Source organism: Sinocyclocheilus anshuiensis, unplaced genomic scaffold, assembly GCF_001515605.1.
Source record: "Sinocyclocheilus anshuiensis isolate Anshui unplaced genomic scaffold, SAMN03320099.WGS_v1.1 scaffold728, whole genome shotgun sequence".
In the NCBI taxonomy this organism is placed as follows: domain Eukaryota; kingdom Metazoa; phylum Chordata; class Actinopteri; order Cypriniformes; family Cyprinidae; genus Sinocyclocheilus; species Sinocyclocheilus anshuiensis.
In genome coordinates, this window is record NW_015555767.1 from 757,226 (window position 1) to 771,833 (window position 14,608).

The 14,608-nt window shown below is 35.8% G+C and overlaps 1 protein-coding gene across 1 annotated transcript; it reads left to right on the top strand.

Annotated features, from left to right (window-relative positions):
* Positions 1 to 10,940: 10,940 nt before the first annotated feature.
* Positions 10,941 to 13,914, top strand: LOC107674182 (uncharacterized). Its single transcript, XM_016468084.1, has 6 exons — positions 10,941 to 11,865; positions 12,161 to 12,269; positions 12,364 to 12,505; positions 12,924 to 13,064; positions 13,551 to 13,676; positions 13,792 to 13,914. Exons 1-6 carry the CDS (start codon positions 11,127 to 11,129, stop codon positions 13,912 to 13,914), a joined length of 1,380 nt encoding a protein of 459 aa, XP_016323570.1. The 5' UTR covers positions 10,941 to 11,126.
* Positions 13,915 to 14,608: the final 694 nt, after the last annotated feature.

Here is a 14,608-nt window from a genome sequence, read left to right on the forward strand (position 1 = left end):
TGAAATGTTACCAAAGCTTGATGATTTGAAAATTATAATGTGCTATCATAAACAGTTATTGTACACAGATATTTTTACAGTTCAGACAGCTTTACAGATGTTTGTAAAAGGGTGATTATTAATAAGAATTATTGTTTGAATAGGTTTCATATTATCGCTTATTTTTATCCACGTCAATTTGCTTATGAATGTCAAAATTTAAAACAGTACATTATGAAATGGTGCAAACAAATCTTATTTGCCATATTTGAATAGAAAATCATTGTGTGCTATTATAAACAAAAGTTATTATATTTTTACAGATTACCTTTCATTAGCTTTATATATATATATATACACACACACACACAGGTGCATCTCAATAAATTAGAATGTCGTGGAAAAGTTCATTTATTTCAGTAATTCAACTCAAATTGTGAAACTCGTGTATTAAATAAATTCATTGCACACAGACTGAAGTAGTTTAAGTCTTTGGTTCTTTTAATTGTGATGATTTTGGCTCACATTTAACAAAAACCCACCAATTCACTATCTCAACAAATTAGAATACTTCATAAGACCAATAAAAAAAACATTTTTAGTGAATTGTTGGCCTTCTGCATTCTAATTTATTGAGATGCACCTGTACATGTGTGGAAGGGAATCGTGGAATCCACGGAGACGAAAGAGCAAGGAGATGTCTCTGGAGACAACGGTGATATTTCTTTGAGTTAAGTAGAGCAGGTGAGTAGTCCTAGGCATAATCAACAGTGACAATGAGTGACTTGAGAGGTGCATAGTACAATCCTGTACCCACAAATAAAAATAACGCTGTAGTAGTGGTAGGTAGTAATGACAAGAATGCCAAAATGTCCCTGACAAATGGCGTAGCACTTTATCATCTAATCTTTACTTTATAATCTCATCTAATGTCGGTGTTAAATTGTTGCCTTGAAAGGATGAAAAACACATGGTTGTAGAGCTGAGGAATACAGAAATTAATGAGTCTTTTAAAGGGATAGATCACCTTCAGTTGGTCCCCATTGACTTGAATAGTGTTTTTTTTTTCATTCTATGGAAGTCAGTGGGGACCGGCAACGGAAGGTGAACTATCCCTTTAAAATGACGAAGTCTGCAGTATATGTATTTGAACTATTGAAAAAAATGCCATACCTGAATTGATGAAAGATAATTCAAAATATACTACAGAATTGTTTTATTTGTTCATACCAGTGATGAGCCACAAAAGAGCCTGACTTTATTTCATCTGTTCATAGGGAACTATAAATGTGCCTGTGCTCACATATATTGTGTTTGCATTGTCTCTGTTTTGTTGTTGTTGTTTCTTTCATGTCATTAATGTGTCCTCATGAATGTCCATATTTGCAGCAACATATCATTCAAGCAAATATTGGTGAAATATTTGAATATAAAATCATGGTGTGTTATCATAAACATGGTTATTGTACAGTGACATTTTTACAGATTGTCTTTCATGATTTTTTTTTTCTCAAAAAGGCAAATGTTGTTTCTAATAATCATTATTCATATATGTTATAGTTTGAGTCAAATCATGATTTAAAGAAGAATGGGGTAAGGTGCGCACTTTCCTGTATTTATCTATTTTATGGAGATGTAAATATTGTTCCAAAGCAACTTTGAAAATAATATAGTGTCTTAAAGTCCCAAGTGAGCAAGTCAAAGGTGACATTAAGGAAAAACTCCCTAGGATGTTTAAAAAGATGCATTAGCAAAAAATCTCAGGATGAACCAAGACCAAAGCCCTCATCTTTGTTGCCATGATATTAAACAAATTCATATAAAACATCTATCCATACAGGCATACACTAATATTACTTGGAACAAATTTAATTCAGGCACAACAGTAGATATTAAATTATGAATTGCATATAACTTATATATTATATTATTATTCAACATTTCTAACAGAGTAAGAATCCATATGCTATGCAAGTAAGGTTAAGTGCAGGTGGTGCAAGACAAACATAGTGGGGTTAATTCTACTAAAGGACAAAATATAGCCTAATGCATATGGTAATCAGTTTACTACATTACAAAGCATAATATATGACATTTTACTCCATTATATTTCTGATTCATGAATGAATGATTCTTGAACAAATCAGTATTTTTGATTCTTTTCAGGTACTGAATCCGATTGCAGTGGGTAACGACTCAGGCTCATTGTTCCAGCTCTTAAGTTAAATCACTGAATCATAAAACTCAAAAGTGTAAAAGTGATCAAAAACATTTTATTTACTAATTTAAATTCATGATGTACTGTAACACCATTGTGATAACAAAAGGGTAAATATTTAAATATGCTAAAAACAAAGAAAAGTTCTTTTGTCAAAATTTTGTTCAATTTTATTTAAATAATTATAGTAAAATACATAATAGCAATAATAATAGTACTATTGTCACGTTGCACACACACACGAGGAATGAGGAGACGCTGGAGAATATGTTGACAAGACTTTATTTGCACCAAGGAACCAAGGGAGACGAACACAGGAATAGTGTTGACAATATTATGAGATGTAGCGAATGTTATTCATTTACTCTTTCTCCTCATACACTAAGCATAAAACACCAATCAGCAACATACAAGTAATCAAATTACATTGTTTATCTCCAGCATGTATTCATCACACATGATGACATTATTTCAAATAATGTCAAGTCCCTTTGTTTAAAAAAAAAAATACAACAATCTTTAAAGCTCTCAGTGTGTTATCAGCATTTTATTTGTTCTCTAAGCTTTGAAAAACCCATTATGTGTTTCAGATGGCCTTCACTATGCATCCTGATTAGTGGTAAAATTAGTACAAAAATCATAGTGATGGACATATGTATAAATGACTACTGATTTCAGCTATGAGCATAAAATAAGCTACAACATTATAGAGATGTGACAAATCAGGATAGACACTAAAATATGAGAGATGATTCTGAAGGCCTTCCTTTTCTGCTGGTTCTCAACAGCTCTGCCTCAGTTTTATTGTGCCTGTCTTTCCCTGTCATCTCTATACTTTTGTTCCCCTGGACCTGGAAATTTCAAAGCACGAAGGACAGAGGCACAGCAAAATGAGATTATTATTACCGCAATGCAAAAAAGCATAAAGAATATCTGATCTGGAAAAAAGTTCAGTTGAGATCAACAAAAAAGACAACCAATTGATAGTTTGGCCCTGAAACTTTGTTGGTAAGTATTATGAGATCTATTAAAGCAAAGAAAACAATACAACAGCATCAAACACCAAGTTTGGTTTGATGTTCCCATGGAGAAACACCCAGAGGGACCAGGAATTGATTGGCATTCCCAAAAATAAGAACAATGCTGTAATGGTAGTAATGACAAGAGTGCCAAAATGTTCCTGGCAAATGTAGTGCCACTGTAGAACTACATTTAACATGGAGACTGAATCGTTGCTTTGGAAGGATGAATTACACATGGTTGTACAGCGCTGGGAAACAGAAATTAATTAGGTAATCAGTTGTCTTTTTTTTTTTTTCAAGAATGTTTTTGTTTGGTCCCGACAATGACAAGCCACCAAAGTCTTTGACTTTATTTCATCTGTTCATGAGGTAATGTACCTGTGTGTTTGCATATTGTCTGTCACTTCCCAAATAATTAATGTGTGCTTATGAATGTCTATATCTACAACAACATCTTATGAAATGGTGCGATGTTTGAATAGAAAATCATGGTACAGTACCAGACACACCTATATTTTGACCTTGGCTATATTAATTTATGGAAGTATAATTAAAAATGTACATTTAAGGCACTGCATTGCAAAACTAAAACCTGGTTTCAAGCCTGAGCAGGGTTTCATAGTTTCATTTTCATAGGGTTTCCTTGGGTAAAAAGTGCTAACCCTGCTCCTAAACTACAAATGTGAAGCATACCTTCACCCAGGGTTAAAAGCAGGGTTTAGAACGAAGGTAACCTGGTTTAAAGGGATCGTCATTAATTATTCACCCTCGTGTCGTTCCAAACCTGTAAGACCTTCGTTCATATTTGGAACACAAAGTAAGATCTTTTTGATGAAATCTGAGAGCTTTCTGACCCTGCATAGACAGCAACGCAACTACCACATTCCACATCCAGAAAGGTATAGTAAGGACATCATTAAAATAGTCCATGTGACATCAGTGGTTCAACCTTAATTTTATGAAGTTACGAGAATACTTTTTGTGCGTAAAGAAAACAAAAATAATGACTTTATTCAACAATTTGTGCACAAAAAGTATTCTTGTAGATTCATAAAATTAAGGTTGAACCACTGATGTCACATGGACAATTTTAATGATGTCCTTACTACCTTTCTGGGCCTTGAACATTTCAGTTGCGTTGCTGTCTATGCCAGGTCAGAAAGCTCTCGGATTTCATCCAAAAATATCTTACTTTGTGTTCTGAAGATGATCGAAGGTCTTACGGGTTTGGAACGACATGAGGGTGAATAATTAATGACAGAATTTACATTTTTGGGTGAACTATCTCTTTAAGCACAGTGTTCTGAGTATTTTGCTCATTCTTTTGAGTAAGTACTTTGCGACTGTTAAAAAAAGTATGTACTAGAATGAATGTTTGTAACGTAATTAGGACATTCATCATTTTGTCATTGTTGGGTTGCTTCCCTGCCATTCACAAGTCATCCCGTGGGCCTCATCAGAATCTCATCAGAACTAGTAGGTCATCTGGGAACTTACAGTATTCATTACTGTTTTATGAATACTGTGAATTTGGACATACTACTCTTTTCACATACTGTTTTTTGCCTTGTAAAGTAAGAGACATGAGTTTAATAGTAATGACAATTTTCTCTCAAGAAAGGTGACGTAAACATGAGATTGTATCAATATTTTTCTGAATCTGCACACTTTTGGAGTTATTTTGTGAAGTCCTGTGACCACAAAGCAGAAGCAGAACCTCCTTGTATAAGAAAAGTAATATATAAATTGTTGATTCTTTCCTGAATGGGTATGAATATTAACCACTCTGAAAAAAAAGAAGCTTTAGAATTTATAGTAAAATGTACTCTAATAATCTTTGTTTCTCTCTCTCTCTTTTTCAGTATCAGTTTCTTGAACATCCTTGTATGACAGAACAGAGTCCAATGGCAAGCAATGTATGAAATCTTCAAAGTTATCCTGTGAACAAGTCATTCATTCTAAACCACTTTTGGGTGCTTGAACCCTAAAAATACAGTGCTGATCATTATCTAGTCATTTTAGTGTGTACTTAATATTGTCAAGTGTGTATAGAGCATATGACTGCTGCCAAAGCAGAGGGGAAAGCCTTAAAGGGGTCATATGATGTTGCTAAAAAGAACATTATTTTGTGTAATGAAATGTGTTTATGCGGTTTAAGGTTCAAAAAATACATTATTTTCCACATACTGTACATTATTGTTTCTCCTCTATGCCTCGCCTTTCTGAAACGCGTCGATTTTTACAAAGCTCATCGGTCTGAAAAGCGAGGTGTGCTCTGATTGGCCAGCTATCCAGTGCATTAACGAAACACAGCGTCACACACGGTGGGCTAGAGTGAGCGGCGGCTGGTGGCTAGAGTGAGTGGTGGCGGGCGGCTAGAGTGAGCGGAGGTGGGTGGCTAGAGTGAGCGGCGGCGGGTGGGCTAGAGTGAGCAGAGGCCGGTGGCTAGAGTGAGCAGAGGCCGGCGGGCTAGAGTGAGGAACGGCCGGTGGGCTAGAGTGAGCAGCGGCGGGGGGGCGTGAGAAAGGCTCGTCACATGTGACGACCCCGGGCTGGACTCAGCTTCGGCCGCGGCTTCTTTATGCACCAAGAGCTTGTAACACTCCAAAGAGAAAGGAAAAATTGAAATCGCATCATATGACCCCTTTAAGGAAAATGATAGGGGGTGGTGTTGGGAGGGCAAGCATGTATATGAGTCGGGGATGAAAACATACTGAGAAGAAAGAAGGTGTTACAGTGTGTGTCTGACTGGAGTGAGGAGTGGCATAAGATTTACAGAGGGAGACAAAAGACATTTTGCACTAGGAGTGAATAATCTGAATGTACTTCAAATTGTGTTTAAATTGTAGTTTTTGGTGTTCATATGAAATTTCTGCAGTCTGAAGTGATAAATAATGAAGAATTCACTCCAAAGGAAAAGAACCTCCACCTCAACTTTAACTAAAGCCAACATGTGAGTAAGGATTTTGTTAGAAGAGCCTGAATGAATCTTTCAGCATGGGTCGTGTTGGAAACATAAAAACAATCTCTAATTATTTTTGTTGAATGAATAGCAAGCTATACTATAAACACGCAGCCTAATTAAGTTGCATTTTTTCCACATCTCTGTCTTGTTAAAAAGCTTTTAATCAAAGTGGTTTTCACATTTTTTCTTAACAGACAGGCATTTATTTTTATTGTTGACAGCTGATGCAAAGACAAGCTGGCCACACTACATTCTCTGTATGGGATAAATTAAACTTTATGTCTCCCTTCATTTCTTATTAATGAGACATTGTATCTCACAGTGTGATTTCATATCTCACATTGTGACTACTAATCTCACACCTGCAACTTTATTTCTCGTAATTGTGGCTTTATATCTCATGACGTAACTGTTTCTCTTATGAATTGCAAATGTTATATCTCACAATTGTGACTATTTCTCAAAATGTGACTTTATTTCATATTTAAACGATATCTCACAATGATCTTTTTCATTTTGTACTTTGAGGTACAAATATTTGCTAGTTCAAACTGTGACAGGCAGAAATATCTACCTGAATGAAGCATTAGGGTATTATAATTGAGCTTGGTTGTATTACTTTCTATTTTCCATTGAAAATAGCTGTAATGCTTCTGCAGTATAGTTTTAAAAAGCCAAAACTTAAAAGTTCCTAATCACAAGTGTAGAAATTTATGGATGTGAACTGTTTTGGTGCCCAGAGAACAGTCTTGTCACCTGTTGCATTCCATTTTTAACATCCATTGTGAACTTTAACAAGACAAGTGTGTCAAGGTCTTGAATTTATTCTCAAGTCAAAGTCACATATGCATGTCTCTGTCTCTTGTTGCCCACAGGCTGACTACAGACTGATAGTCTTTACATTTATCTCCAAAGCGCAACAGTTTACCAGATTCTTAATATTCACTAAATAAATACTGAATTATGTGAGAGTTACTCTTCAATTCTTGGGTTCTGCCAATTCGGGTTAAATCTATAGCTTTTATATTAATAGGCCAGGTCTTCCACTGTTATCTGTTGAGTGATATTTGTCAAGACATGGTCAAGATATATTACAGCCAACAACATTTAAGGAAATGGATACATAATGAAAGGATATATACATATTTACAAATATATATATATATATATATATATATATATATATGTGTGTGTGTGTGTGTGTGTAAATTTAAATTTAAAGTAGGATTCCCCTTTCTAGCCTTGTCCAGTATCTCATGGAATACATAGATCAAATGTACAAGCACAGACAACAGAGGTTATATTGATTTAGGTAATGTCTTTGAGGACGTCATGTACCAGAGCCTACCTCCCTACCTCCATATTTAGCTGTAACAGAGACCTGAATTTTTCAGGCGAGGCTTGTGTAATTCAGTATGTTTGGCCTTTTCAAGGTGCTGGGTCATTAACAATCTATGAGTTAACAAGGTACTTCTGGTCTCATTCCAGAATGTGCTAAAACCCCATATCCTAGTAATATAGAGCAGAGATATTGTGTTGTTGTTCTATCATCATGTTTATGTATGTATGTAATGGGTTGCCCTTGACTGACCAGCATGGACTGTTCCAATATTCCCACCTTCCAAGAATAAAGACAGCGTGATAAATATCTGCACAGGAGTTGTGAATCAGATTAGTTTATTAACTTAGCACTGTCTGACAAGCAACATTTCACACAGTGTCTTCATGTCATCATACCATTCCAGCAAAAAAAATTGTAAAAGAGCTATAATGATCGTTACACTTATATTGCATCCCTCAATGTCAGTCCTTACATAAGAGTTGATGAATGAGTGAATCTGCTGAATGTGTGAATCTGAACATACTTCTGGGAGTGATCCTGCATCAGATGATCATGTCTATATATACGATTTCCTAAATAGACCTGTGACCGATGAGTGAGAGGGATAGAGTGAGAAGGCTCAGATGATTTCTTCAGGAAAGCAAGCTGGCGGTTGTTGATTTTCATCACACTTGGTATTTCAGTTACAGGCCAGCTGGGATCAGAGATCACACTTAGGAACATACCGCTGTTCTATTAAATGAAGCGATAGTGTAAAACATTGCTCTCTATTATGCAGAGTGAGAGTCAAGGGAATCTCTCTCTGACTGATTTTTGAGTGGCACTTTTGCGTATCAATTATGTCTAAGAACTTCCCCAATGTCACAGAAAGCATAAATTCTTCTAGCATATCTTTGTTATCTATCTGGCTCAGACACACTGTTCATATGACACCACAGAGTCTGCTTAGCTTCAACAGCAGTACCAAGGTCAGGTTCATCAAAAGTAGCCAATGTTTCATCAGGAAGCCAAATGTGACAGGTTGACAAAATGTGCTTTGGCGTATTCTAACTGATTGTCTCATCTTACATAACTAGCTATGCCGTGTCAACAACCCTCCTGGTAGATGTGCTAATCAACATTAACCTTTAACATTTAGTTTTATTCATTGAAATGAAGCACTGGCCACCAGTCAGTCAGCTCAATTTTGTAGCTTTCCAGCATTGGCAATACCCTTGTGAAAAAGAAGTACGCATTAGCATTCTTTTAAAAAGTGTACTTATTACTGAAGTAATATAGGCTACTTTGAAATAATATACTTAAGTGAGAATGCAATGTTTACTGACACTTAATTACATGTTATTTGTAATTCAATGAAAATCATAAAAATTATATTAAATGCAATTAGTTGAACTTAAGAGTGCTTTTTATATAATCTTGATATGTAATTACATAATTACGTCTACTGTTATTGTTTAAATTTACAAATAATTATCTTTAAATGTAATATTGAATTACATACTACAGTTAAAATTAAAATCAAGTACTTTACATGTGGTTATTATGTCAGGCAGCACATAAAAATAAGCACTTCTTTAAAGCATGAAAAAAAAAGATTATTTAATTGGAAAAGATTTAAAAAGATTTATTTAATTTAACATAATTACAAAGTACACTTTTTAAAGGTTATTTTATTATTCTATTATCTGTACAGTTTTTAAACAGGTGCACGTTTCCACAAAAACTTTTTCACAAGGGTAAAAATGAAAATTTTTTGACATCTAACCATGTAATTTCTCCAAGTAAATCATCACATTATGATTGAAAAAACTACTTATTTTTATCATATTTTTGAATGTAATTTTGGCAGATAGCCTTGCTCAATCACACTTTATTTTAATGTCCAATTCTCACTATTAACAAACCATTAACTACGTCTTTTGCCTCAATAAACTCCTAATTTTCTGCTTATTAATAGTTAGTAAGGTAGTTGTTAAGTTTAGGTATTGGGTAGGATTAAGGATGTAGAATATGGTCATGCAGAATATGTGCTTTATAATAAACAGACAATATGTTAATAATAGGCAAGCAACTAGTGAGAATTGGTCCCTATACTAAAGTGTTACTCCTTGTTACTCCTAGATTTTTGTATAATGGTTTGTCAACCATTTCTAAAAAATATAATTATTTATTGGATAACACATTATTCAAAGATCTGTCCAGGAGAGAGCACACATGCCGGGGGCCATGTGGTTGTGGCTTTGAAATTATGGCAGCTGTGTGGAACTTTACACTAGACAAATGTCTTTCACCTCTTGCTCATGTTACAAGGACATGCTGTCACAGTGTTTGAAAAACACCCCGCTGGCGTGTTATTAATTATATGTAATGAAATGAGCACATGTCTGAATGAAAGTCTTCAGGAAGTTGTCCTCTCTTGCTCTGTTGAGACTAACTGCCCTTTCATTAAGCTTTAAAGAATTTATGCATATGTTCAACACCAGAGAACTATTTCACAGTTTATATTTTAAGCTTACTTGGGAGCTAAATGTTGAGCCTCAGTCAGAATTTATGGCCTAGGTGAAAGGAAAAGCTTATCAACAAATATTGTCCATATTGTCATTTGAATTATGAGCATCATTATGATATCATATAACCCCACTTCTTAAGAAACCCACTCTTAACCCAACTCTTTTAGAGAACTACAGACCGGTTCATTCGACCGAGACTGCCTTGCTTTCAGTTGTTGAAGCCCTAAAACTGGCAAGAGCGGCTTCCAAATCTTCTATACTTATCTTGCTGGATCTGTTCGCTGCTTTTGATATGGTGAACCACCAGATTCTCCTGTCAACCCTATTGGAAAATGGCATCTCAGGAACCACATTCCAGTGGTCTGAGTCTTACCTCTCAGACAGGTCCTTCATGGTATCTTGGAGAGGTGAGGTGTCCAAGTCACAACATCTAGGTACTGAGGTGCCTCCGGGCTCAGTTCTTGTACCACTTCTCTTCTATGTCTACATGGCATCACTAGGTTCTGTCATTCAGAAACATGGCTTTTCATATCACTGCTATGCTGATGACACTCAACTCTACCTCTTATTCCATCCTGATGATCCGACGATAGCTGCTCGCATCTATTTATCTTCTTTTTTATTTAAAAAAAATAACAAAAAAATGAACACTAGCTTTCTATTTTTTATTTTCTATCTATTTGTTTTTCTTTGTGTGTGTGTATATACATATATATACATATATAAATATCATAGTTATTTAACTCTGGAATTATATATGAATTACATTTTCAAAGCATTTTAAAATAAATTAATAGATCCAGAAAAAAAATGACCCAGGTGCTGAATGTAATAGTTTGAATGATTCATAAATAGATATGCCTCTTTTTTATCAGTGTGTTTGTCTCAGATGAGCAGTGTTTTCAATAGTGTGCCACCACTATTTGGAACAGCACAAGCTTTCCTATTGAGACTAGCACAACTTGAAGCTCAGTTGGTTTTGAACCTGATTAGTAATGTTGCAGCTGTAAATAATAGCAGTTATGGGAACCCCCTTGTTCCTTTAAATCTCTTACAGCCTGTTGGCATTCAAAGAGCCACATTTTTGAGCATGTACCAGCACCCAGGGGGTTTTAAAAACATGGATTCCATACCTCACATGATTAGCCACCCCTCAACATCTGTCACAGACATTAATTCAGTAATTTCCTATAAGGAGAGTGGTGCCCTTCTAGCAAAAGAGATCATTCAGGACAAAACTCTAGGTCCCATCATGAATAACACAACATTGCCACTGCAAGCATCTGAGGAAGCTCTTGTTAGATCCAGTCACAACCAGCTTGGCAAACATTTCACCTTCAAACCAGACGTGGACTGTTCTCAATATCAGTCAATGATAGCTAAAGCAATGATGCCTCCTGATAGACCACAAACCAAAGAAGCAGAGCCAAAGCAACAAACAATGCTGCATTTTCCAACAGACAACCTGAACAAAGCTTTGACCAGCCTTGGCCTTTCTCTTGAGGATCTAGAATTACTCAGCCATTGCCCAGACAACCAGTTAACAACAGAGAATCTCCCCTTCATTATACAAGACATTCAACAGCGCAAAGGAACAAAGGACATTAAATATGGCCATGCTACATGGAACTCATCTGATCAAGTGGAATCATCCAGAGAGTCATCATACGCTCATGGGGAACAGAGGAATCAAAGGATTATTAATGGTGAATGGCAAGAATCCCATTCCCATAGATCCCTCAGCCCTGAAAGATGCTGCCCATCTGAACTCATTTATGAGCACTTCTCGACCCAGTCTAAAACACTGAAAAGAATAAGACATTCATCAGGTGAGTTGTTATTACATCTACAAATGATGCATCGACAACAATGCAACTTATCTAAAATGTTGGTTGGAAAATTGCAACATCACACCAAATTACTGCTCTATCTATCTATCTATCTATCTATCTATCTAATGCTGTCATCCTATTTAAAATTGGTTGTTTATTATTGTTGTTGTTAATAATAATGATAATAATAATTGTTTTGGGGCAAGAAATATAAAGTACAGCTGTAACATTAGCAATTATTATATAATCATGGTTTCTTTTCCAGGAAAATAATCATGGTTTTCTTTTCCAGGAAGAGGCTCACATTTCTTCCTAAAGAGGCTGCAACATGGGCCTGCTGAGGTCACCAGGTGGAGGCCTGGTTCAGTCTATTTTCCCCCTCGCTCAAAATGCAGCACAAGGCAAGAGTTTGTCTCTAAGGCAAGAGTTTGTCTCTTTAGACTGTAATAAAGCAATACACTATACTACACAAAGACCCTTGTCTTCTTCACGCAGATCTACCACTTACAATGGCATGAAAAAAGGTCATCAACAATCTTCATTTCCAGTCAAATCTGCAAAATCTGAAGTAACCACTGAATCCATGAACATTCAGATGCCAGTAACTAAGATGGCTGCAAAAACATCAGCACAGACTGTAAGTTCTGAGAGGAGTATTAGAGATACTGATGGTTTTGATGAGATTATGGTGATAACCGAACTTCATGCCCTCAAAGCAAAACTCTTCTAGACGGTGTTTTATAAAGGTTTTTATTTTCTAGTGTGAACTGTGATCACTACCAGCATAATGATTGAAATACCACCATTAAACCATTAAAGTATCAGCTTAGTCTCAACATGGCAGCCTGAAAATAACAAGATAGGCATCTCCAATGGTTAGCACCAACAGTCCCATGATAACAAATGAACAAATGTGAAACAGTGACCTCTGGTGGTGGGAGAATCGCTAAGTTTCAGAGGGGAAACACTACAGACTGTGTGCTGTAATAAAGCGAACTCCACTCTTTTAGCAAAGCAGTTCACTTTTTTCTCATCGTTCCCTTGTTTCCCAACAGAAGGGTGTGATTCGTGTGTCTGGAATCCCTCTTGATTACTCTGATAGTGAACTCATCAAAATGGCATCTCCCTTTGGTCACCCTGTTGAGGTATTAATGGCAACTGAGGTTGACACAACAACCTGTCTAGAATGGAAGAAGGTATGTGCTATTGTGGCCTGGTGTTTATTTTAACAAACAAATATATTATTTTCTAAACTAATTTCCAGTAAAAGTACAGCACTTTTATCAGTTTGTGTGTGTGTGTGTGTGTGTGTGTGTGTGTGTGTGTATGTGTGTGTGTGTGTGTGTGTGTGTGCATGTTTATGTGGTTTATGAGGACACAAATTTGTATAATAACATGGGTATGACATAGGTATTACAACGAGAAGGTGATTTATGAGGACATTTTCAGTGTCCCCGTAATTCAAAAGGCTTATAAATAATGCAGAATGAGTTTTTTTGAAAATCTAAAAATGCAGAAAGTTTCCTGTGAGGGCTAGGTTTAGGGGTAGGGTTGGTGTAGGGCAATAGAAAATACGGTTTGTACAGTATAAAAACCATTACGCCTATGGAGAGTCCCCATAAACCATAAAAAACAAACCTGAGTGTGTGTGTGTGTGTGTGTGTGTGTTGTGTGTTTTCCAGGCTTTACTGATGTTTCCAACTGAATTCTCAGCCCAGGAGATGGTGAAGGTTTACTCTGCTATCCCAGTTCACATGAGGCAGCAAAGTTTAGAGCTGGTGTCCCAAATGGTTGACTTTAGTTCACCTGTGAGTTAACACACTAATGGATGGAAACAATTTTATAATTAATATTTTCTTGCATAAATACTTCATTATTTTGCTCATTTTCTCTGAGGGTTTAATGTAGCTACTTATATTTTAGGTGTCAGTGTTTCATGCTTTTGTGGGACCATCATTATCAAATGCAAGTATCACTTGTTCTGGAGCCATTTCAAATATTAAATCTTTTACAAATAATAATAATAAAAAACCTACATTTTCATAAGATTTGTCAAACTTCCATCCATTCTTTATACCTACTAACAAGACGTCCCACTATCTTTTAGGGGCTGCTGACGCCTTTGGACCATTTGCTGGTTGTATGTAATGTTCCCAATCAGCCCTGTGCTGTTACAGGAGTGCTACGGCTGCTAAAGCCTTTTGGACAAGTTTTCAGATCTCTGGTACTGCATGGAAACAAGGTAAACTATGCTGCTGCAGAACAGTAAAAACGTTCTGTGAACAGCATATATAAAATAAGAAAAACTCAAATGCATTTGGTTGTTTGAAAAGTATGTGAAAACGTTAGAGAATGTTACTTTATTTCAATGGTCTATGTTTTCTCAGGTTTTACCTGTTTGTCTATTTGAGTCTAAAATATAAATGAATTGATGATATATTTGTTGTTTGTTTGTCTTCATAACTAGTTGGATGTAGATCAGTGCCTTGGGAACAATAGCAGCATCCAGATGATTTTAGAGATGGAATCCGCTTCTGTTGCTGTATCTGTATATGAGTGGTCTCAAAAAATTCCTTGTCTTTATCACAAGCATCATCTCTCTTTCCTCAGAGGATGTAATACACAGAAAAATACATCTGCGGTCAATTCAGCCTAATATCCTCACAGTTTTGTCCCCTTAAATGTTGTATATTTGTATTATCTTTGTAATAAAATACAATGAAACTAGGTCATAAGAAGT